Here is a 26,590-nt window from a genome sequence, read left to right on the forward strand (position 1 = left end):
CAGAAAACGTGCAGTTCTTGGGCTGGAGCACCTCTCCTATGCAGACAGGCTGAGGGAGCTGAGGTTGTTCAGCCTGGAGAAGAGAAGGCTCCAGGGAGACCTTATAGCAGCCTGCCAGTACCCAAGGGGGGCCTGCGGGAGAGGGACTCTTTCTCAGGGGGTGCGGATAAGACAAGTGGTGATGGCTTTAACCTAAAAGAGGGTAGGTTTTAGCTTAGATATAAGGAAGAAATTCTTTACTCAGAGGGTGGTGAGGCCCTGACGCAGGCTGCCCAGAGAAGCTGTGGATCACTGGCAGTGCCCAAGGCCAGGCTGGATGGGGCTTTGGGCAGCCTGGGCTGGTGGTAGGTGTCCCTGCCCATCATGGGGGGTTGGAACCAGATGGTCTTTAAGGTCCCTTCCAACCCAAACCATTCTGTGATGTTTTCTGTCCCATACATTTGCCTGTTCCCCCTGACTTGTCTTTCCCTCACCCTGGGGGAAGCATTCATGCCATGAAAAGAACTGAGAGTTGCTTTGGATTAAAATGAGCTTCCCTTGTTCTCCCCTGTCTTCTGCCCATTATTCTCTAATCTGGCCTAACTCCCCAACCTGGCTTGGCAGGCAGCCACAGGGTGCTTTTCCTCTTTCATGGAAACTCATGATATTGAGGCAGGGAATAAATGATTGTGGGAGGACAGGATGGGTTGTTTATTTGTTTGTTTGTTCTTTGAAGTAGTGTTTATATATATGTACTAGTCTTTACTGAACAGTAAACTGCAGCCTTACAAATCAAATTGCTGTTTCATGGACTTCCAAGCCTCAACGCATGTGGATTGTTGCAAGAAAGGGAGCATATATAGGAGTGTGTCATCTTGGCAGTCTGGAGTAACTCCCTTCAGTGAACACTTCAAGGACAGGAACAAGGTACATGAGAGGCTCCTTTCCTTAGGCTAAAGATTAGTTTTAAGGCATTACAGAAGAAACTGTACGGCAGTTGTAACTGTTTTTTTTAGAGAACAGGAGGAAAAAAATATATACCACCCACTTTAATCAGAGACAGGTTGCTAGAATGCTTTCATTTGGAAGGGAAGCTTGGGCAAGAAAAAAAGGTGCCACCCTAAATGCCTAGAGGGCCTCTCATGTTCGCAGGGATCTGCCAGAGATTTTGGGTCACATCCCATGCTTGGATGTATGGATGGAGCTATTCTGCTTGTCAGCATTGAGGAAATCTTGTATATAATCAACAATTTAGGATTTGAATAATAAATCCCAGCTTGGTTCATGGATTTTGTTTGGTTGGTTTTGGCAGAGAGGAAGAAAGGCTTTTGGTATAACTGGAATGCATAGCATTTATCTGTGTGTCTTGAGGGAGGAGTCACTTTGTTGTTGTTTGTTTAATGAAGTATATTCAATTACAAATTTTGGTGAGGTTTCATTTTAGCAAGACTTCAGGGATTCACATTTTAAGTGACTCGGTGCTGGTTGGGTTTCATCCAGTCTCTCTGGATCGGTTTCTATTGTGTTGCATGTTTGGCATTAGTGGGGTTTGCTGCCTCTGCTTGGACCAGTGCTTTATGATTTAAAATGATAAATAAGGGCAAACAAAAGATTAACAGTGAGATTTGGAAATAAAACCAATTTTATTTCTGGTAAAAATAGAAGGAAGAAGAAAGTCAGTCTGACTGTGGCAGTTGTATGCAGTAGAGTATCATCCCCTCAGCATTCAAGAAAGATAGCCATTATCTCTGATAGCTGAAAATTCACCTCCTGTTTTGGTTTGTCTAAATCTGTCGCATCTCTTGCACAGTCTGTCTGTTTTCATACCAGCCAAGTAAAGAGGTGAACAATAAGACTTCAGCTTTGTTTAATTTACAGCTTAAAATTGTAGCATGCAGCCCCGGGGGGTTGGAGGAGGGATTCATTTTCTCTTACAAGACTGACAAAATACAGTCTAGCTCAAGACTTAAAATAAATAAATAAATAAAAATAAATTAAAAATCGCCTGTGTTCAATATCTGGAGGTGTAAAACACAAGTTTTTCTTATCTCTTAATTTGCAATGTGCAGTAATGTTAATTCCTGAATAAGCTCCCCCTGAAATCAGATTCTATTGCTATTTCCTAGTCTTCAGCCACTGCGGCTGTAATTACTCCTAATTTACTCTATCCTGTTCCTCTCCCTTTTTCTCCATGGCTTTTCCATACCCTTTTGTTCTCTACTTCTTACCAGTCATTCCCAGTATTCCATAGAAGTGTTTACAGTATGCACTTTAATTAATAGCAGTTGCATTCTAATAGCAAACTTGTATGCATTTAATAATTCTTACATGAACCTTCATTTACTAAGAAGTTTTAGTTTTTGTATTTCAAAAGTGTTCCATGTATATATATTTGATGTTAAATTCTTATCTATTGCAGTTGCTAAGTTAGTAGTATGATCTTCAACACCAGTTTTTATTGTAATTAAAATTGCAGTGGAAATATAAGATCAAAACTTTGCTCTTAAAGTCAGGAAGTTGATAGATGAGATATTAAATTGGTACAGAGTTTATTGATCTAGCCTTAGTGACCTTACAACTTTTAGAGCAGGAACAAGACAAAGTTATCAGTGGGCAGTTTGTGACAACAGAGCCAATAAGTGCTTTTCACCACAGTATTAAGAAAGGATTGACTGGGCCTCATATTACAGCCTTAATATCACATTGGACTTTTTTTCTCCATTGTTTTCACATTGTGAGAAACAAAGCCTTTTGTTTTTGTCGACGGTGTTTCAATGATACCACTTCAGCTTCTGTTTGGAAGTGCGTTCTAGCTATTAAAATGTTAACTCTTGTTCACACTACTTCCTTTGAACGCGTAATATTTAATACACAGTTGTGTTCATTTTTAAAGATATACCAGGGTAAAAAGAAAACTTGTAAGCCTTGTGATAGTATTCTTCCTAATGAAAGTTACAAGAAATTGAAAAAGATTTAAGGTTAATGGTGCAAGAATTAGGCTTGGAACTCTTGACTTGAGTGCTTCTCTCGTTTCTGAAATGCGGTATTGTAACCACAGGATTCCCTGTATGTCTCGATAATGTTTAAGCCTAAACCATAATATACAATTATATTTATCAGATACATATTCATTTTTCCATTAAATGAAATTCGGAGATTTTAATTAAATATCCCATTTAATTCCAGTTTTCAAGTGATTATATTACAGTTTTGGAACATAAATTGAATTGTATTTTGATAAAGGGCATTCTAAATACCAAGCAGAGATTGGCATTTAGCACAGCAGATGGGGGTTTGTAGTGGTGCCCAATGTTTGGTCTTAATCAGTTTAGTTCTTGCTTTCTTGCCATAAATCCTATCCAAATAGTTTTGTGTTTTTTTTTTTTTTTTCCAAAAAAAATTCTGGCTCACTGTCTCTTGTGGGAGATGTGCTTGAGAATAACAAATACAGTGCACGTGGGAGGTGGGAGAAAGGCAATGCGATTTATGTTAACTCTTCAGGACTCCTCCATCTGTGACGCCTTTCCCCTGTGCTCTAATTGCACCCCTGCAGCTGAGAGGTCCTAACCCGCTTAGTTGTTTCAGGAGCTTTCCAAGGCTTTGCTTGTTTCAGGCCAGAGTGCTCTTTGTAATACCTTTTTTTTTCTATAGCCCTGCTAACTTTTCATACAAAAGTTAATCCACAAAACAATTAAAGGAAAATACTGTGTTCTGTGTCAAGGCACTGTTAGATAACATCTATTCGCTATGTTTCCCCTGTTATTTGGAGGTGTGTTTAGGGACTGGGGGGAAGGCAGGTTGGGGAGGGGTAGGTGGTGTTCATTTCTTTCTTTTTTTTTTTTTTTTTTCTTTAAGTATCTCTTTGTATGCTAGTGCTACCTGGGAACCTCAGGATCTTGAGCTCAAATTTTAAGCATTCCGATTCTTCCTGACGGAGAGCAGCTGAGGAGCAGTGGCCTCTCTGAACTGCAAGTGCCAGCTACAAACACTTTTTCATTGTGACCAGATGGGTTTTGTCACTTGAAAACTAAGCTTATTTGAACAGAAAACTCTTGGATTCATATGACCAGGGACAGTTAAGAAACCTTCTGATAGCTAATTCCATATCATTGTGTTGTACTGTGCACTGAAGTGGCTGGATTTTGTTACGTAACATACTTCTATCCTACTCTCCACTTCCCTTAAAAGTCTCTTTTAGCAGGCTCTCCTGCGTATCACCATTTTTCTTTTGTTCTGAATACAGATATCCATAGGCCAAGTCTCATGTCATCTGCGATATACAAGTAATAGCTTACGTATTTCTTGTCCAGCTGTGTGCACCTGTAGGATTTCTTCTGAACAGATTTTTAACTGATGCAGGCAGAAGTTACAAACTTTCAGTTTTATAAAAAAAAATTATCTCCTTGGCCATCATCCCACTTCTTAATACGCTTTTCTGAATCTCCCCCAGTTTCTTCTACACACCTTGTGTGTTTACCTTGTGTGAAACTTGCATTTCCCACTAATAATTGGGCTTGCTGGTGATGAAGAACTAGATTATCGGAGGTTAACGAAGTGTGTTTGTGCCCACCTAACCTTTGGGCCACTTGTGCAGCCCTTCCAGTTCCAGCTGGTGTCCTTACTGGTGCTCCCATAGTTTGATCCTATGCATGGCTCTTGTGCCGCTGTTTTCACTTGTGCTTTGCCCTTGCCTTCCAGCACCTTCCTTTCTTGAACAACAGCTTTTCCTCCTTTAGTTTCAACCTCCTTCACTCAATCTGGTACTGTGTCAGTGAAATCAGTCTGAATAGGGTCTGTTTGCTGGTCTTTGCTAACACTCCTTGCATCATCAAAATCTTCACTTCACTTAGCCATTTGTGAATTCATGATTGATCCTTGCATTAGTTTTTCGGTGCTTATGGGAACACGTATATAAAAATCTTTTTTGTGTTTTTTTTGGAAGTTTTAGAAAATTAAATTGTAATTGTAAAGGTACCACAAATAATTCAAGTATTCATTCCAGATTGTATACAGTAATTTCATCTGTGCTTTTTGTGTGGTTTTGTTGCTGTTGTTGGGTAACAGGACTGAAATTTGGTTGTGAAATTTTTGGAGACTGTTTTCCATTTCTGTGCTACCCACCACATGCTATGCAATTCACACATGCCGTCTTTTGGAACAAAATGATAAGTAGTGGGAAGATCACCTGATTACAGGTTTTATTGTGATCCTGCATGCTGCGATGAAGATAGATACACTTTTGTTAGCAATGGTTCCTTGGATGTGTTTGTATAAGAACAGGTTATTTATTAAAGATGCCAACTTGATCTCCTGAAGTTTTATAAGCTGTGCTTATGTCTGTGATGCATCATCTTTTCTCATACTGAATTTAGCTGCCTTTGGTGTGTTTTCTTTTTTTTTTTTTTTTCCTCTTTTTTTCATTTGGTAATCTTTGCTCAAACATTCTGTGGTGTAGCATGAGTCATTCTGTCTGTGTGGGAAAGGGCTGGTTTGTTACAGGGTCCATCCCTGAGTGGGGAGGGGAATGGGTGGAATGTATTTTGTGTTTTCTATGTGTTTGTTGTGGAAATGCATAAAACTTTTTTTTTCTCTTTCTTTCCTCTCTTCATCATCTCATCTGTGTGGGTGAATGTTCCTGCAAACCCTTTGGGGACCTATAGAGACCTTTGGTATGCTCATTCTTTCATTAGTGCCCAAAGTCACAGATACTAGGAACAGTTAAAAGATCTGAAAAACAAACAAAAATAATAATAAATTGAAAAAGTCATACTGTAGCAATGTAAAGTGGCTAAAAATGTGCACGTGAAGAAAACTTCAAAGTCATTGTCTGATAAACCTGTTCGTTTGCATCATGAAAATAATACCAATGGCCACTACAAACCATAACTAATTAGCAGAAATACTGATTCAGCACTCAAACTGTAGAAATAAAATGTGTTCTCCTACAGCAAGAGCTAATGGTTCGTGATTTCAGTTGTCAAAAGAACCTGTGCTATTTCCAATTCTAAGTCCTGTTTTCAGAAGTGACTGAAGTGACGCCCTTAAGTTGCCTAAATTCAATTTGAAATCACTTCCTTAATTTCACTGTGGTGTAGGAGCCCAGGGGACCTCTGAAAATAAGAACCAAGCAAAATTTAACACACTTTCTCTAATAACACCCATCAAAATATGAAATTGTTTTTAAAATATGAGGGTTTTAAGAGTGAATTAATGCCATTTGGTAGCTTGATTTTGAAAATATGTGCTCAGTGCCACTTTCCAAGAAAAGAACAAAAGTAAAGAAGTGTAAGTTAGACATTCTGTATTGAAGGAGAGCTTGTGGCTTCCTGATTTTTTTAGAATAGAGGCTCATTTTTTCCATGATTCCCCAGTTTGAATATTTGCAGATGGATTACAATTTTGTCATACACGTTCTTTGTTCCATAAGCAGAACTGAGAAAAAGATGATTACATGTAAATATAATGGTATATTTCTCATAAATACTGAAAATCCTATTTCAGTACGAGAGATATGGAAACTTAAAATACCTTTATATGAACAACATAAATTGTGTGAGGGATATTTAAGATGTTGTACCAAGATATACATATATATATATATTTCCTGTTTTGTGATGTATCATGTTAAAGCAAAGTTAATGTTTGTTTCTTAACTACAGTAGCTTAAGTTTGAAGCTTGGCTCTCTGGTAATCTTAATGATCATCTTAATTTTTTTTTCTTGGCATTAAGAGAAAATAATGCTCATGTTATTTTGACGTCAATTTATGTCCAAAAGAAAATTATAAATTATTATCGCTTTATCAATAGCCATCTCTGTTTTCCTAGTAGAAGAGGGATCATCGTACATGAATTTGGACGTTATTACATTCCCTTTTTATGTTGAATTTACTTCATGTCACAGGAAATCCTGTCTTTTTCTCAAATGAGAATCATTAAAAGTCATTAAATAAGTAGCCCACATAATTTGAAAACAATGGAAATATTTTCCCCACTTAGGATAAACGTGTCAAACATTTTACTGGCTACCCATTTAAATATATATATTTTTTTTAACTTTCAGTGAGTTTAAATGCCAATTAATTTCTATAATTCGTTTGACATAAACTGCTTTCTTATTCTACTTACACATAATTTTAAAGTAATAAATGTGTCCCTCTTCTCTGTTTCTCTTAAAAGTACTGAGGGAATGTCATGGTTTAATCACCCTTCTAATGTTGTTGCCTGCCAGACCTTTTGACAATTTTTCTGAAATTTCTGTTGTTTTGATGCTGTTCCATCAGAGCCAGCGATGGTAGGAACTGTAAGGCTCCTTTGAGTATTTTTCTACAGTTGAATCCCATATGAAAACAAAAAGGAAAACAAAAACAACCAAACAAAAAAATCAGGACCAGTCTATTCCAGGGCTGCCACTGTTTTTACCACTGCTGATACTGTGCCAGTAACAGAAGTATGGTAGGAGAAAAGTTCTCTGTGTAGACATCAGTATTCTCTGAAAGGAAAAGCACAAAATTGTTCTGATTCATCAGATGATTGTTTATGGCCACTCATAAACCTAATTTTCTGTGAGCATCTGAAGGTAAAATACAGTTCCTAAACCATATATTTCTTGTCATTGACCAGAATAATATTGGCATATTACTGAGTATTGTTAGAAATTGCTTATGGCAGAACATAGTACAGAAAATCCGCTGTTATTAATGTTGTGTTATGTGAATTGATTCAGAAAACACAAAACCAGTATGATATTTTCTTCTAATTCTGTGACTTTTTCAGAATCACAGCAATGTCTGAAATGCCGTTCGTTTATGGCTGTGCCTTAAGTAATCTACTTTGATCTGGCTGACAATTGGTGTTCAAAAAATAGAACAGCTGAAATATTATCCGAACAAAATATGTTAGTGCACATTTTAAACAGTCATCCAGAATTTTGCAGTTATTAATTCCTTCAATTTCAATGAAAATTTAATATTAAAAATACTTATTCTTTGACTGTGGGCATATCTATGTGCAGTGTTGTTGTAGCCCTGTTGTGTTTTGTCTGCTTGCAGTAATGCTGTGCATTTGGTTCTTGAGCTTGCAAACAGCCTTTTTTTGAAGGTGATGGGGGGAGCAGTGAGCTTGACATTATGCTAATCAGCTGAAAGACAATGTATATTTATTTTAAAAAATGATAAAATCTTTCTCTTTGCGGAATGGTAATTTAAATGTCAGGTGTTTGTTTTCTTTTCTTCCCCAGTCAAATTAAGAACGTTTTGCATCACCTTAAAGCCTGCTTGCGTATACAGTGTTGTGAGTTATTAGAGCTGGTGTAGTTTAAGTAACGTGTGTAGAGTTGTGTAGTTACTCCAGAAAGCTTACAGATCCCCTGGAGATCGTTGTAGAAATTTGAGATATTGGTGCTCACTTTCATAAAGGTAAATATAGTACCTTATGAACTGGAGAATAAAGTTGATAATGAAGATTATATATTTTGTTAACAAAGCGTCTCTATCACATCCATAATGACTCTCATTAATGAACAATTTTTTGTGTGTGTTTTCAGTGAAAGAGTTCCTAGCCAAAGCCAAAGAAGACTTTTTAAGAAAATGGGAAAGCCCCCCTCAGGTATCAATCATTTAAGAATCGAATAATTTTCTTTACTGCATTTTTTTCATAGCATGTTTTAAGTGTGTTGTCAGTTTGTAATGAGCAGCACAGAAAACTGAAGAAAGTTTAATGCAATTTTCAAAAGAGTTTCCATTTTGGAAGTCAGTTTTCTCACTGATATTCATCAGCGGAGATGCTCAGGTCTTCTCTAGGTATGAGCTGATGAAATGGTCATGCTGGATTGCCACTTTCTCTTACAGAAAATTGTTTGTGATCAGCATGATTCAAAATCTGTGATCATATTTTAGCTGGCTTTTATAACACTAAACATTACATGGATCTGTAATTTACCGTGCTAATCATTATCCCATGCTATTAAGAAAGAATATGCTGCCTAGAGCTTGGGGACAGGTTAAGGAGCTCAAGAGGAATCTTCCAAAAGCTGGAGGGGTGGACTTTTTCTTGGAGGGGAGGGATGGGGAGAGTGGAAGAGGATGGTCATTTGTTTGTTGAAGCAGCATCTCAAATGTTTTGAATGAATAGCTGTGATATTGTTTCCAGACAGCTCTCCTGTAGCACTTTGTCAAGAGCTTGGTTCTAGAATTTTGCAGGCTCTTATGTTCTTGCTTGTGGAGCATGAGGGCTTTATCTGATTATTACGTACATAATTTGTTTACAGCCAAGTTCTTCTTACTAAGCTTGTGTCATCTGTATGAACAAATTATAGAAATGTTCACACAATTCAATTAAGTTTCTTTGTTTCAATGAGTGCAATATAAAATCTCTTATTCAAATTTGTCAGTCGTGACATAACTCCAAGTTGCCTATAGCTTGTTGTCTTTGATAAATTTAATTTTACTCAGTTGTCTTTAATAAATGATTTCAATTCATATAATTAAAATTGTCTCTGGGTATTAAATTGTAAATAATACCATTATATCCTTGTATATGTAGAATACTGCTGGCCTAGATGATTTTGAGAGGCAAAAAACCCTAGGAACAGGATCATTCGGGAGAGTTATGATGGTGAAACATAAAGCCACAGAACAGTATTATGCTATGAAGATACTGGACAAACAGAAGGTTGGTGTAAATTTTAGTGTCTTTTGCAGTACAAGAGTTTGAAGTAGATAAAGGTCTGGTAACTGTGACTAAACTGCATTGCACGTATTTGTGCTTTTGCTTACTGCATTTGAATACTGGTGATACTTCAAGCAGCTGACTGAGCTTTTTAGCCAGCAGTTTGTTTTGAGGAATGTGTAGAATTCTTACAACATCCCTTACCACTAATGGCTGGCTAAAGAGAATTAGTAGTGTTCAAGGCATTAGTAAATGTGATTCTTTGCTTACCTTTTGTAATATGATCTACATACTCTTTGGCAATAGCAAATGTAGTACTGTATTGAAAGGGAAAAAAACTTTGTTTTACAGTTTTGCGTGGTAGCTTGGGAATTCTAGAAGGCTAGGAATTTTTCAAAATTTGTGAAATATAATTTAACAAATTGTTTGAATCATTTGTTTTCCATTCTTGATGCAGTGGGATCCAAATTAGTTTTTGTATGCATAATTATATAATATTCCTGTTGCATCTATATTAACTGCATAGATACAACAGTAATTGGTCCCTTAGAACAGCTGTCATACAGTAAAAATTCTGTGTTGAAAACTTCAATTCCGTAGTCTGAATCTGTATTTTTACTAAAATGGTATCTTAACACTAAAATGTTAACTAACTACTAATGTTAATGTTAGTAGTTATGTTAATAACTACTAACATTAAATGTTAACTAAACACTAAAAACATTTAAACACTAAATGGTATCTTAAGCAAGTTATCAATATAGTTAATTTTTAATGGTTTGACATCTTTTACAGAAGTACATTATTTAGAACTTGGCTTCTAAGATCCTCAAAATAACAACTTCTATTACTTTATAAGGCACCATACTTACCTTTGCTTTTATATAACAAATTAAAAAGTCATGTTAAGAACACCTTAATCTAGTAAAGAGAATTTAAAAACAAGAAAATGATCAAATGAAAGTCAACACTGCTACAATGTGGACTCTTGCACTCAAGCTTTATTACATTCTCAAGTAATTTTATGCAATGGTACCATGGCAGAGGCACAAGCAAACCATTTTCTGTGAGTTGCAATTCCAGTGTTCTTTACATGTGATTTGGTGTCCTTGACCTTAAATAAGGTGTAATTTAATTAAAGACTCCTCTATAATGGTTAGTGAAGAAAAAGCTAAAGTAGTTATCTTTATAGTGTTAATTTTGGCATTTTTTGATTTGACAAAGCTCTTTTTTTTTTTTTAGTTACAACTTTAGCATTTTCCTATAACTTCTTTTTATAATGTTTATTTAAAATAAAAAATGCAGAAATCATCCAGTTAAATTTAAAAGGCTTTCCAACTTCGTATACCTGACCATCCCAGACCATTTCCACCCCTTGTTCCCTCAGTATGGCTGATGAATTCTGCAGGAAGCTTTACTGTAAAGCAAGGCATGATGAGCATGAGCATCCCATGTGTGTGGGGAGAGCCCATTGGCAAGCTTTTAATTTATTTAATTTATTTCTCTTTGAAACCTCTCACAGGATTAGCTGAGCCTTTGTCACTAGAGCACACTAGAGCAATTTAGAAGATTACATCTTTCTTCAGAAAACTGCCATAAAAATAGTCTGAAGATTTAAAAAAAAAAAAAAAAAAAAAAAAAAACGATTACTACTAACTAGCTGTTGCTTTAAAACTACCTGGTAAAGACACAAATTCACATTTTGAATGATTACAGTGGACTTTCAGTAAAACATTCACAGGGTTAAAGATATTTGAAGATTTTTGCATCAAGGTGACAGTCTTCTATTAGTAAACTAGATGTCTCTATGTCTGTGAGCACAAGTCTGAAGTGTTCCTTTATGAAGTACACGTGCCAATTATCAGGTTGGTTCTCACAGTACTTGGGCTGAGACCAACGCTTAGGCACCTGCAGGGGTCCAGAGCACGAGCCCTGGCATCAGCCGCTGACCCCATAGTGCTTGGGTCTCGCCACCTCAGGAGATGTGGGCCTGCTGCAGAGCTGTTCGCAGCCTGGCTGGGTGGCAGCCCACTGCTTTTGAACTGGGAAGCAGTTTTGCTAAGGAGCCTGATCACAGTGTTCAACTCTTCTAATTCTCAAGGCATATTAACCAAGTGTGGCCTGAGGAAGCGCTGCCCCTCAGGCCCAGCTAGCTTGTCCTTGGGGTCTTTAGCCACAGGGCAAATACACCTGAGCAATCGGTCCCTGCTTGCTTCCTGGTTCTGGAGTGGTTGCTTGGCAGCTCTGTTTGGCTGTAGGAGGCCACAGGAAAGTCCAGCTGCTATTTTATAAACACGGAAAATTGCTAGGAGCTCTGTCATTTGAGGAAAGAGTTTACCTTATTTAATTGTGAGAGCTATTCTTTGGTGTTGGCTTCCTGTCAATCGTTCCTATATCAAATACACAGTTATATTTCTTTTCAAAAATGTCTAATAATTTCAGTAAGTACATTTTCTGGAGAATTCACTAGTTCTTCATCATAAAGGAAGCAACTTAAAGGAAGATATTAAACCGTATTACATAATGGATGGACCAATTCAATGTCCCTTTTTTTTATCTAATCTTATGTCTGGTTCCTATAGACACGAAACAAAATATAAAAGTTAGTGTTACACGATCTAGCCATTTTTTTGTGTGTAGGGTTGTTATTCCTTTATTTGCCTGCCTTGATTTAGCAAAGCAACATTGCTTGCTTCATTTCATCACACAACTGTTTTTGGAAATAAAATTTTGTTAACAAAAGCTCAGTCGCAAGCAAGTTATGGGAGAATCTTCCGTTGGTGGATATCATTTGATCTACAGGAAGCTCTCGTTGGACATACCCTTAGCCTGAGTTTAAATGTGAGCAAAGTTCTGTTATCTGAAGCTCCAGTTCAACAGCATGAAGTGTTAAACAGCAGTTTCAGCCTGCGATATTGTTGCCAATCACCCTTCACAATCTAAGAAGCAGAAGTTGCAGGAAGGGTGGTAAAATCTTTTCTAGAAGCTGAACGCTTCACAATATCAAACTATAACCTTAGCTTGCTATTTTTGAGGGCCAAAGTAATTCCAATACCATAGTTTTTTAGGGACAAAGGGAACACTTCCCACAAATGAGCTGATTCATTGTTTTGTTGTTGGGATGGTTTTTTTGCTGCAGTAGTGTATTCCTGTGCCTCAGTGCAAAATTTGGATTTGGTCCACAAAGATCTGTGATTGCAAATATTAAATCTATTTTCAATTTGCAATTTCTTTTGTATAAAATTCCTTTCAAGAAAGTTTTCTTTTCTTATTACTTGTAGCTATTACCTTTTGCATCTAAAGGATAGTTAAATTTAAACTCGGTTTCAGTCAGAGTTGGCACGTCATGCTTTTCTGTTATTTATAGCAGTTAGATTTGCTTGTTTTGATTAGTCTTGTACATTTTCTTCATGTTTCCTATGTAAAAAAAAAAAAAAAGTTGGGAATCGTGCCATTCTCAAAATAAGATGCAGATAAATTGGGCAATAGGGATTAAGTAAAATGGAAAGAATTAATTACACAATGTTGGGGTTTAACACCAGGAAACAAATTGTTAATTCCTGAGAAAGAGTAGAGATCAGAAATGTGCTGCTCACAGTTTTGTCAGTATATTAACATTGTAATGTATTCCAAGAAGATAGCATTTATTTTTTTTTAATTCTTTCACTGAGCAGTTTGGTATAAAGCAGAAAAGCAAAATCCACTGAAAGGTCTGGCAGAAGTAACTGTTTATAAGAATAGAAACTTTGAGTGTGTATTTTCCTTAGTCTTCTCCTTACTAATGTACAAACCCTATAAAATAAGTTAGGTTACTCCTGTTCACACATAACAAAATTCATGGTTAATGTCTGACACACATTCCTGCCTTTCTTAGCTAAGCCGGAATTAATGGAATTTATTGAACTGTCATCTTGCTGCAGAAGTATCTCTGTTACAATAGCAAGCAATTATTGAGAAAATGTAGAGAGAGGTTTTCTTTAGTGTTTCTTACACTAAGCATGTAGTAAGAAATACTATTTCTCCAGTTATCTGCAAACCATATTTCATGAATATTACTCTTTAGAATGGTTAATTTTTTTTTAATTCATTCTTATTACTGCTACTGTACCTAGTAATAAGTGCAGTAACAGTAAAACTGGGGTTTTTGGCTATCTGTAAATTTATGAGCTTGCTTTCAAGTAGCTGTGCTACACTAAAAAAATTATCAACAATTAAGAAATGGCATAATTAGACTGAAGATTATTTTTTCTCTACTAGGTTGTCAAACTGAAGCAAATAGAACACACACTGAATGAAAAGAGGATATTACAAGCGGTGAACTTTCCTTTCCTTGTAAAACTGGAGTATTCTTTTAAGGTAATCATTATTTTGAAAGTAGCTGTTAGAGTTTCAGGGAAGTACGTGATCAAATTTTAGGAAAAATTGTAATTGTTCTGCAGATTTTTTGTATGAGATTGATACATGAGGCAGGTCTTAATGACAATCATGACGATGGAGCAAAGAATTTTGAGATCAGCATCTAACTCTAAGACAGTATGTCCTAGCTGGTCTGCAAAGAAATTGAGTATTTTCCTAAATAATAGTGATATGTGTCCTATAAATATATATATATTATTTTAATAACACCATTTAAAATGAACAAACATGATCTCTTAATCTTTATAGTTTTGAGGTTTGTGATGGGTCTATGGGAGACGAGAATACTCTAGGCTGTCAATTCTGAACTCCTAAGGGTGCAAGTTTTTGTCTTATAGCAGGCATTTTCTGCTCCTTCTGTCAGGAACTCGCTGATTATGCATTTTTTTCCAGAATTTCTGTGTGTGTTACTTTTGATTTATTAAGGTAATTTGATGGCTACAGTTTTTCATTCTTTAATGAAATATACTGGGCCTGGAAATTGTAGACACTGTAGCATGCCTGGTAAATATTTGTGTGTGTTTACTTGCTTCCTTAGGACAATTCTAATTTATACATGGTAATGGAGTATGTTCCTGGTGGTGAAATGTTCTCACACCTAAGAAGAATTGGAAGGTTTAGGTAAGAATCTTAGTGAAATTATTTATTTAAAAAGCATTATGCTGTTAATTTGGGAAAAGGGTTTCGTAAAATTTGTTACTATAAATTAAAAAATTCTGAAGGGGTAAGTGCATTTAATTTTCTCCTCTGATAGTAGGCTAAAATAGGCAATGAACAATTTATAATTATTTTGCAGTTAGCTAATGCAGGCACTTAGAATCTAGGCACAATAGAATTTTGGAACTGATATGCACATTGTCACAGAAATTGATCATAGTTTCTAAAAATTGATATTTAAAGTCTAAGTTTTTCTAAGTTCTGTGTGTGGGTTTGCATGTGTATTTTAAATGCAAAAGTTAAGAAATTAAAGTTAGGGAATGAATGTATCAATTCTAAAACATTTGCTGTTTTGGTTTGGTTTGTTTTTGTGGTAGTTTTGTGGTGGTTTTTTGGTCTTTTTTTTTTCTTTTTTTGGGGGGGGTGGGTGTTACACAGTAAAAGAACCAGTTAAAAGACGCTTAAATTATCTGTTCTTTTCAATTACATTTGTTTCATAGCACCGGATTGCTTAATATTCTTTTAATTCTTCACAGTGAACCACATGCACGGTTTTATGCAGCTCAGATAGTGCTAACATTTGAGTACCTCCATTCGTTAGACCTCATCTACAGAGATCTAAAGCCTGAAAATCTTTTAATTGATCAGCAAGGATACATCCAGGTATAATATTTTTCATATATTTAGGGTGTGGACTCTTGTTTCACAGTGCAGGGTTAGTTAATTCTAGCAAATGCGTTTAGAATAAATGATCTAACGATGGTTGATATGTTAGCATATACTCAGGGGGGCATTAAAATGCTCTACTGCTTAATAACAGTTAAAATCAATGGATTTAACTTTTTTATGACTATGAAGTATGCACAATTTCACTCTCTGCACTTTGAACAAGTTGTCAAGATTTCCCCTGGGGACTGTGGTGAGGAGGAGGTGATTATATGGCTCTGTTCATCTGACCTATATCATGTCCGCCCTAGAACAAGAAGAAAGGTGTCCTAAAATGTCTTGTTCTTTGCATTGCCTGTGTAAGTAGTTGAGGGTGACCAGATTAGATGTCAACATCTACAGTATAGTACTTAATTTCAGGTAGATGAATCCCACCCTTGGAGAGTCCTAACCTTCTCAGCAGATCAAATCAGAATTGCAGTGCTGCGAATGACTTCTTTGATTTTATGGTAGCTTCTTGTCACCTTGTCGTCTTCCTTTTAGTTTTTCTGTTTGTGATCAAAAAGACAAATGGGAAGGTGGTATATAGCAACAGGCACTCTGCCCTGCAGTCCTTATACTATGGAAACTCTTCTTTCCTCATTGTGTCACGTTTAGGCATGGCAAAATCTAACAGGAGTATACATAATAAAAATGTTTATTGAGAGAAGTAGAAAGGATTCGCATCTCGTCTTGTTTATATTACTAAAACTGGCAACTCTCTGGATGCAACAATACATTTTATGGTGGTGGACAAACAGCAAATGGTAATAGGTGCAGCAGTCAGTCCTCCCATGTGAGGTACCTTAGTTTCTGCTTCTGACCGGAGAGGGAGTTTGTGTTCATATGTTCATGCTGCAGCTCCAATTAAATTTTGTTTAGAAACTCTTCATTTTATTTTTGAATTTTAAAACCATTTCTGTTTGTTCCATGCCTGCAATGTATTTTTCTTACATAGACTGACACACATTCATAAACACAGAAACAATTCTTTGCTGACAGCAACAGGTCTGTCTGGTCAGCATGTTGCCTTCTCCATTCAGCTGCAGGTGTGATTGCTGTTATTTCTTTAAGAAAAAAAAAAAAAAAAAAAGTAAATAAAAGCAAAATCTGCTTTGATTGTCTGGTATTTGGCTAGTTTAACTGTCTGTGTGACCTTAGTGTATCAGCAACATTGGCACTGGCCATTGCATAATTAGCAATGGATTATCATTACGATACAGTATGTTTTCACAGTGAATGATTTGAAAATGATACCAAGAAAGAAGAAACAAAAGAAATGGATTGTCAAGCAAGCGTAGACTTGATAGGTTGAAACTGATCCCAGAATTTCACATGTAACCTGCTGGTTTCCATATGTATTCCACAATATGGTCCTGGAGAAAACTCAGAGAGAATGATGAAAAAGCATGCAAACTGCTGAGAACTTACTGCAGGAAACATGACAAGTGGAATGAAGAACCTATAATGGCCAAGAACTTGTCATTTGTAACTACAGTTACTGCTATATTTCCCCCAAACTCCTCAGATAAATAAGCTGGGCACTGGTGATGCTTTCAAAGATATCAGAAACAAAAGCTACTGGAAGATCTCTTATGTTGTCTTATTTGCACACTGTTCTTCCATATAACCTTTATACTCCTTATATGTCTCTATAACACTTATGAAATTAAAAACTTCTGAATTTACAAAACTTACTGATCTCCTGACCCTTTTTTTTGATTAATTTGTTTGTCAACTAAAGGAAAAGATAAATATCTTGTTCCTATTCACATTCTTTAAACTTTTAGTAGTATAAACAGTCTGATATGAAAAGTATAAGAAAAAATGATTAATACAGTCACAGTACATACAGAAGATAAGCAAGTTGTAGTTCCCACTGATATCTGAAATTCTAAATGGAAGCTTTTTCAAGGGAGGGAATACCTGTCTTGTATTAGTTATTTATTTTATCATGAGAAACAGATTTTATCTGAAATAAACGCATCAGAAGAAGTTGCTATGTTATATTTATCTGACTGTAATAATTTGCATCTCACGCCACATACTATTCCTATATATAAAATTTCTTTCCAGAATATTTCAAAAGTACTTAATTTTAAATTCTGCTACCAGGTCACGGACTTTGGCTTTGCAAAAAGAGTAAAAGGAAGAACTTGGACGTTATGCGGGACTCCAGAATATCTGGCACCTGAAATAATTCTCAGCAAGGTACTTCTTCAGTTCTATGAATAATAATTGCCAGCCATGCATTTGATGTAGTTAAAAGGTGTCACCTAATTATTAGTCTTGGAGGGGTGAATAATTGCTGGTAGCTCAAAAATCAAATCTTGACAAGTCAACTCCTAGTGAAGTACATGGAATGCAAATGTTGTATTGCAAGTGTTAACAGACTATAAGAGGATCTCCAGAGGTAACAAGAAGTGTGTATTGGAGGAATCAGTGGTCAATTCAAAAATATTTGCAGTGTTTCATGTTTAAAATACTATACATGAAATCAAGCATGAAAAAACACTGGTTTTGCACAAAAAGTACATGCAGTCTAATACTTGCGTTGTGTTTGAACATGGAAGAAATCTCATTTATAATAAAGCTGTATAAGGAAAAATCCTTATAGTTCATGGAACTGCTATGATATTCATAATCATGTTAAATTATGCATTTTTGTATGTTTTAACTAAGTACCCTTTGCAGGTCTTTAAAAGTAAACAGAAAATTCTTCTGTTTTAGGAAAAAATGTTGGTTATTTGCAGCTTTTTTGGCCCTATATAGTTAAAACAGCAGAGGAAATTGCAATGTCTCTACTATGAATTCTCTGTAGTTGATTTTTCAGGAAAAAAATGAGTCTCAACCTTGAGCTTTGTAAAAGATCTCAGAGAACACGCATAAAATTGGTTGGGTTGGTGGGGTTTTCTGTATTTTTTTAATACTAAATGGGAGTTAGTAATGATTATGTGTTCAGGCTTTAAAGATCAGATCATAAATGTCTATAACAGCTTATTAAACTTTTAAGCTCAAGTAGTAGGCAGCTAGTTTACTGAACATGAAAATGAATGTTCTGATATATGTTTAATCATGTCAAGAGTACTTCCTATAGGAAGTACTGTTACACTTAATGAAGTATCCCTCCTAAGCTTTGAAAAAAGCTTCAGTTGTTTGGTAGCAAGATTATTTTGATTTTTAAGAGTTACTAAATAAAAATTAAAAAAAAAAAGTCCCCATTTGTCACTTAACGAGTCTTGCCACACATCACTATAAAGACATAACTGAGACTCAGCACAGCAATGTGTGCAAAACGTTTCACTTTCATCAACTGTATTGCTGTTGGAATATGAGACCTTCAGTTTGTTTCGAATTAGGGTGTAAGCTCTGTGTTAAACAAAAACGTATTTGCTTTCTTCATATTCCATAGCTACATGTACAGAAAATCTTAAACTATGTTGCAAACGGTACTACAGTGGTATTTCTCATTTTACCCAGGGTTACAACAAGGCAGTGGATTGGTGGGCATTAGGAGTGTTAATCTATGAAATGGCAGCTGGATATCCCCCATTCTTTGCAGATCAGCCAATTCAAATTTATGAAAAGATTGTGTCTGGCAAGGTAAGTGAAAACTCTGTTTTTGCAAGCATGGATTGTTTCTCACTGTGTTTGCAGAACGTGACTTTATGTGGAGTTGATGCAGAATTCACTGGCTACTAGACTTTAAGCAATTTGGAAAGAATATGGTAAGAGTTTGTAATTAATATTTCTTAAGTACAGACATTGTTACAGTAATAATAAAATCAAAGCTTTAAAAATCCATGTTTAGTACCTGTACAGTTCCCTGCCTTTAAATTTAAAATGCAAGCTATAATACCACAATGTCTGTAAATTTAATATTCTTTTATGCTTGGATGAAAATGATTCAATAACTATTAACAGCTACTTACCTGTATATTCAATTTGCCAAGCTATTTTCTTTACAGAAATGTCCTGGTAGCTTTTGAGAAGCTCTAAAGAGTTTCCATAATTCATAGTAGGTTTCTTTACTTCTGCAGCAACAAAGTCTTGTAGATCAAAAAATGTCTAATGTTCAACTTTGATTGTTATATACATTTTTAGAAATTGTTTCTAATTTTTCCCTCATATTCTTTATGAGTATCTCTTAGTGTGTCAGGAAGCGTGATAAGGTGATGATTCTGTTGTTTCTCCTGCCAGCCAGTGTTATCTCTTTGTTTCTTTGTGCTCACTTGATTTGTTATGGTGGTTCGCTACCTTGTTTCTACATCCAGACATGCCGTTCCACCTGAACATATGATAATTTACTAAGATACACCTTTAAAGATATACTTATCTTCTATTCTTCTTAAAAAAAAAAAAAAAAAAAATTCATCTATTTTGCTTTTGTTTTTACTGTTGGTCTTTTTGTTAATCTCTTGTTGACTCTATGGATGAATGGTTGTGGAAACGGCACTGGATATGAACTGTGGAAACTAACATTCAGTTCTCAGCTTGCAGAATTTTTTCTTTATAATCTTAAGTTAATCATTTAATCTGTCATGCACTTAGTTCTTTACTAGAAACTGGAGTTGTTATTTCCCTACTTCTCAGCTGTCTAGGTAATAAATTCATTAAAGCCTGTTAATTTTTCATGTATTACAATAAAGCCATATTGATATGTAAACAGAAGCAGTATCCTTGATTATCAGATCTCTTGGTTTCACAGCATTTTTTATGCTAAATAATTTTGTGTTCCACATTTACATCATAACTGATTGGCTGAACAAAAAAGCGTCAAATGCTGGAGCTGTGGTTATGACAAAAACAGACTTGTGTCTGTTCTTTTCCCCTTTCTCCTCTCTCCCATGTCAAATGGTGTCAGCAGATTTTTTGCTAGTAAAACCCTATGTAATTACATCCGATGATTCATTCACAAATATGTTGTAGCCAGGTTAGAATAAATTGTATTGGCAAGTGACTCATTTGTGTGCTATCTTCAAGCAGTGCTGTATTATTTATCTAAATTTTTTGATGCTGGTTTAGTTAGTTATTGGAAACAGTTTACAGTATAGTGTAACGTTCCAGATTGAATTATCAAATAGGATGTTCAGTTATTTCAGAGCATATTCGCATCTTTATATGCTCTATATATGTGTCATTCTATACTATACCTCCTCTGTGTGTGCACGTGTATATATATTTTTAAATTTATATATGCGTTGTGTATATGTACACAAGGTGTGAGAATACCTTGAAAACTGATTGTATTGGTGTGATATCAGTAAAATTTAAGTTTAGCTTTTATATCATTATTATATAAAACTAATAATTTCCCCAAATCAATCAAATCTAGAAACTTTCACTTCAAAAAATTATAAATGGACAAAGCAATGCTATTGATAAAAGCTCTGTGAAACAGATTAACATGTGCAACAACAATAATCTTTTTCCATATATTCCTACTTTATTTGTGTTTAGAAAAAGACTAGAAAATGAGACCGGTGTTTCCTTTTGTGTGAACAAGGTTTTACCTCACAGAAGTGAAGGATCAAATTTGTATATTAATGTTGTGGATGTATATTTTAGGTAAGGTTCCCATCACACTTCAGTTCAGACCTGAAGGATCTTCTAAGAAATTTACTCCAGGTAGATTTGACCAAACGATATGGAAATCTCAAGAATGGTGTAAATGACATAAAGAATCACAAGTGGTTTGCAACTACAGATTGGATTGCCATTTATCAGAGAAAGGTGAGACACTTCCTGATCAAACTATTATGAATCTATAAGAGGTTGAAGTCAAATTTCTATTTATTTTGTTTATTTTTGCCTTACTAAATCTGTGAATTTTAAATGAACTGAGAAAAGGTGAAAGCAGCTCAATATTAAAGATGCTGAAGAATATATATTGATTGAATTATGATTGTTTCTTTTTGGCATTTTATCCTGGACCTCTGTATGTGCATGTTCTCTTGTGTTATGCACTGATCTATTTCTGGAATATCTCGGAGTGAGCCATCTACTGCCTTTTTATTTAACCCCTGCTATAATGGCATCTATAAATACTCCTCCACAGCAGAGAGGAATCTGTTTTCCTTTGCAAGTAGTTCTTAGCAGTCAGACTGTGCTTCAGCGTGGAGAAATTAACCAAACCCTAGAGTACTGCTTTTTCTGCTGAAGTGGCATCCTCCCTCCCTCTTGCTCTATCTGTGATTGGGTCAGGATCAGATGTAGAGTGTGTCTATTGAGGAATCCTTTTTTTTTCCTGATGCTGCATTGTAATTGACTTCAGTTTCATAAGCTGTGGCAATGGTAAGAACCCTGCTAAATGCTGTTTTCTGGCATTTTTAGAATGGTTCTCGAGACCTGACTCACCAACATGAATTGTAATGTGGCTTTTAAAAAGTCCATGCTCAGTCTGCACTATGAACTACAGACCTGCAAAACAATGAAAGTTAAACAGAGAATTGGGAATGTTTTCTGAACAGGTGGAGCCATTGCCAAATCAGAGGGAGCGCACTAGCTCCTGCTTGGATGAGTGAAGCAGAGCTGGGAGAGGAAGCTGGGGAAAGGGATGGGGATGACCGCAATGCAGCCTGGCTCTGTCTCCTAGTAGCTCCAAAGCTCCCTCTCCCCTTGGCAGAGTCAAAGTCGAATATCTGAAGATTAGTGAGTTATTAAAAACAGATTCCTAAGAAATTATTTACATTCTTAAGGGCAACTTCTGAATTCTCTTTTTTTTTTTTTTTTTTTTTTCAATAAACAACAGAAAAGGCTAAAATAACTTCATTAGTGCTGCCCCAGAAGAATCATGTGGAGAGATCATTTTGTGTTCAGATATTGGTAAAAAGGTTAGAGTTGAGCAATACAAACACTTCAAGGAACTGGTTACCATCACTGAAATGCTAAGTCTGGACTATACAGGCATGAACTTGCTGCTCTAACAGAAGTATTTTAAAGGCCAAACCTAAATACTAACAATAGTTTATAAAAAGAAACTAGTTGTTTGGCTACACAAACTGACAGTGCAGTTGTTATAGTATTCACTAATGTATTAATTACTAGAAGAGAGGGTACAATTAACACATCTGATGTTCTTTGTATTAAGTATAGATCTTTTAAGAAAAGATTCCCCATTGCAGCATTGTAATTTTCTCTGCTGTCTTAATGCCTGTTTACAAGACAGTTTTAAATGCAATAGATTTTGTTCCTGGGTATGCTGTTTTGAGACACCCGGGCCCCATAATATTAAAGCAGAATTTGGCATTGCTAGTGTACTGCTGTAGAAAACTACTTTCTCAAGCCTGAGTATATCTGTGGATTTGACAGGATGCGCTGTCTTTACCAGGAGGATTTTTACCTTCCTGTGAGAGAAGAGGCTTAAGTTACATATGATTGGAAGTAGGAGGGAGCGAACTAAACTTTGTTCTGAAGTGAAATTACCATTTGATCCACATTTGTCAATGAGATATTAGGGCTTTTAAACTTATATTCATACATCTAGGTCTGCACATTCTTGGGCTGATTTTATTTATGTGCCTTAACTGTAAGCTGATTCACTGTATTATCTGCTTTCTTGGCAGGATTTGAGAAGTAACGGGAATATTGTTATGCCTGTTATCACACTGCTAAATGTGAAGGTGTTTTGGTGATTACATTTTGTGTGCTTTTTTCTTCACAAATACAGGTAGAAGCTCCATTCATACCAAAGTGCAGAGGCCCTGGAGATACAAGCAACTTTGATGACTATGAAGAAGAAGATATTCGTGCGTCTCTAACAGAAAAATGTGCAAAAGAATTTGCTGATTTTTAGTAGGAGTAAGAGGACAAGATGACATCAGGGCTCACATTGGGATCTTTGCACTCTTAATAGATGAGGTGGAGCTGAGACCATCATATGTCAAAACAGTTACCTAGTTACTTCATTCCACAAAGCTGACTGAGGTCTTTATTGCCATCTTCCATGTGTGCAGTTTGCACCAACCCTTCTAACTAGGCACAATTAAGCAAGCACTGTTTGTGCAGTAACACAGAATAATAGACCACTTTCCTACTTAACTTTGGTTTCTGTCGTTCTTTGTTTCTGTGTATTGTTCATTTTCCCCCTTTAAAATGAAGTAGTTTTTTACCCAAGAATGCTCCATTTAATTTTGAATAATGTATTATTTGTGTGAGTGAAATGGAAGGTGTTGCGGCTAGTGTGATTTAGACTGAAGTGAAAGATAAATGTTGCTTCTAGTCTGTGCCAGCCAATAATTCTTGTCTGTCTAGTGTCTGATGCTACAATTTATAATATTTTTTTAGTAGCTCAGACTAAACCTAGCCAACATTTTTAGCATTTTTGAAGGTAGTATTTATCGCCATATAAATGTCTGCTAAATTAACTTAAAAACATTTCTTCCTGGAGACTGACCAAAATTAAGTAGAATCAATTGGATGGCTTAAGTAGGGGACAGTAGCTAGACCCCGTGCCTTGGTTTTCTACATCCCTGCAGTTTTCGTCACTGCCTCCTTCCTTCTTATTTCCCACCTAGGCAGTAGGTCAATTGCCATAACCAGACTGTACCATGGAAAGCTTACAGTCTCAAGAGAGGGAGTAATTCCACCTGGTCTGGATTTTGGACCATGTTTAACCAAGTCAACTTACCAGCATTTCAGTTGGCCGGTATGAAATGGCTTTTTTAAGAACTTTAACCCTAAACTCTTAAAGGAAGTTTTGGTCAGTATTGTAGACTCATTTTGATTTTTTTTTCCTTTTAAGCTAATGTTTGGGCTCCAAAAGTATCCTTTGTTTCATGCCTTTTTTGATTTTTTTTTTTAAAAAAGGCATCCATTTAGAAAATAAAAAATAAATAAAACAACGCAAAAAGGAAAACGTGCTCTGCCATTGGCTTATGAAAAGCAAATGGTTTAGCAAATGCAAAATAATGTTCTAGGTGCATTGCTGGATGAACACGGTTATTTTTTGTTAGCTGTTAAGAATAAGAGGTTATTGCCAAGTTTTTATTCTGGTATACTATATTAGTAAACTGAGGATGGAGTACTGCTACAATCATTTTCTTTTTAATTACAGCACTTCATTCGCAAAGAAAAGAGACAAAGTTTAAAAACTGCAACAGCTGGGTTTATTTTAGTTGCGTTGTGTCTTCATTTCTAACCTACTTTCTTTCAATCAAACAGAATGTATGGTCACACAGGTATAAGTATTTGGGCTTAATTATGTTTTGTATACTCTCACCAACTGACTTAAAAGATATTGCTACCATGTGCTAGCTTTGGGCACTTTTACACATTTATTTCAATGTTAATAATCAGTGGCTCAGCACTTTTTTGAGGGTTGCTTTTAAACTTATTCATAGTAGTTTTATTTGTACACTTGATTCTGGCTATCTGAATGACCTGTCTTAAAACAGCACATCTAAACAGTTTAAACTAAACTCATATTTTATGATAAATTTACATGCATACACGGATGAATTGTTTTTAATAAAACTGAGCTATATTGATACATAGCCATTGTATTTGTTTGAATGTCAGTGCAAATAAACCACTGACACTCCTTCCTTTTAAACTGTATGAAACTCCTTTAAGAAAAGCCTTTGTAGACATTTTACAAAAGAGTATGAAACGTACCATCAAACATTCTGTATGTTTAGGTTGTTGAGCATTTTTGCACAACGTCATTAGGAGGCTGACACTGAATGCAGTCTTTGTCCACCCATATTTACATACGTGCAAGGAAAGTATAAGATACTTCGCTGTAGCAAATTTTATGTAACAAAGATATATCGTCACATTAATAAATTTAAAAAAATCCTTTGTATGAAAATGTCAAAAAAAAAAAACTTTTGTATTTCATTTAGACCAAGGACATGCTGCTGTATGCTAGCTGTATGCGATAAATTCTACAGTAACTTTGTTGTCGTTTATGAACTTTAAAAGATTTTAATAAATGTTGGAGATCACAATTTGATTCTGTTATGATTTTAATTTTTAATCATTGCATAATTCTAATAAGATTCGGAGATTTTTCTGTTTTGTAAAATACTGTAATCATTCATCTTGCGTGTACAATAAGACAAAAGTCTAGGAAATTGGTTCTGACATGTCTGTCTGATATCCAGATTAAATTCTATGTGGGCATATGTGGAAAAGTCATCTTAATGCCATGATATTATGCTATTTTTTAATTTTATAAAAATCCTGTTAGAAAGTAAAATGTTTTTCCAATATGGCATAATAGACTTCAGTATGGAAATGAGATTCTATTTTGGAAAAGGAGGGGAAGTGTGCAATTTCCAAGGCATTAGTGCGTACATTTGACAATGTGAGTATTATACAACCCTCTCATTTAAACACAGTCATAAAATATAACTACAGAATATTATGTTACCTGTATTTAATTTGAAAAATCCTTTTCACAATATGGAAAAATTGTATATCTATGACAGTAGAAGCTTGTTAATTTTACACATTTGAGGAATTAAGTGTTGAACTATATGGTATATTTTAATTGTACTCTAGTTGTATGTAACTTTCATTTCCAACATAAAGGATTGTATCTCATTAAGTAAATTGCTTTTTTATTATCTTGTCAGTTGCATTAAAACCCTTATTTTTAAATCCTTTAAAGTATTTTACTAATTTTTGCAAATAATTAGATGTTTTTAAGTGCTGCAATAGTGTGCAATATAGTAAACATTTATATACAGAAGTGCAAATTAAATTATGTACAACACCCATGCTGCTTCTTTGTGAATCAAAATGTTGTATGATGAGTTGTTGCATCTCACCACACACTGCAAACAGGGTTTGAAAGCAAGATAAAAGGTTAGGAAACACTGCACATATTAGTTGGGACCCGTTAAGCTTTACACTAACTAGGATGTTTGGAGAACATGGTGTGGATTAAAGGCACTATGAGAAGTCAGTGAGTTGGACTTCTTAGACAATCAAAAGGAAGCAAGGTGATGATTATCTGCAATATTGTTTGTCTTCATATTTTCACATTCAGACTTGATGCTTTTTATTAAAAGATAATTTTGCTTGTTTTTAAATTGTCTGCAGATCCCACTGTACAAATTTGTGCTGTCTCATTGTGCTGTGAAACAATTGATAGAAGTAAAGACTGTTAATGGTCTTGGCATTGTCTGTCTTGAGGCTTTTTCTGCAAGTGTTGTACTG

At 35.4% G+C, this 26,590-nt stretch overlaps 1 protein-coding gene across 2 annotated transcripts in view; it reads left to right on the forward strand.

Moving 5' to 3' along the window:
* The window catches only part of PRKACB (protein kinase cAMP-activated catalytic subunit beta), a gene marked incomplete at its 5' end in the record, with an annotated part of 69,180 nt that extends 43,038 nt beyond the window's left edge, over positions 1–26,142 (forward strand). For both annotated transcript variants that reach the window (XM_084291385.1, XM_084291386.1), the window contains 9 exons: positions 8,523–8,584; positions 9,521–9,649; positions 13,904–14,002; positions 14,601–14,683; positions 15,256–15,382; positions 17,540–17,635; positions 18,905–19,027; positions 20,993–21,157; positions 23,094–26,142. In XM_084291385.1, the coding sequence (XP_084147511.1) occupies positions 8,523–8,584; positions 9,521–9,649; positions 13,904–14,002; positions 14,601–14,683; positions 15,256–15,382; positions 17,540–17,635; positions 18,905–19,027; positions 20,993–21,157; positions 23,094–23,219 (1,010 nt within the window). In that variant the 3' untranslated portion in view covers positions 23,220–26,142. The remainder of the gene's footprint in view (positions 1–8,522; positions 8,585–9,520; positions 9,650–13,903; positions 14,003–14,600; positions 14,684–15,255; positions 15,383–17,539; positions 17,636–18,904; positions 19,028–20,992; positions 21,158–23,093) is intronic.
* Positions 26,143–26,590: the final 448 nt, after the last annotated feature.

The sequence above is a fragment of the Netta rufina genome (assembly GCF_964035555.1).
Source record: "Netta rufina genome assembly, chromosome: 8".
Taxonomy (NCBI): domain Eukaryota; kingdom Metazoa; phylum Chordata; class Aves; order Anseriformes; family Anatidae; genus Netta; species Netta rufina.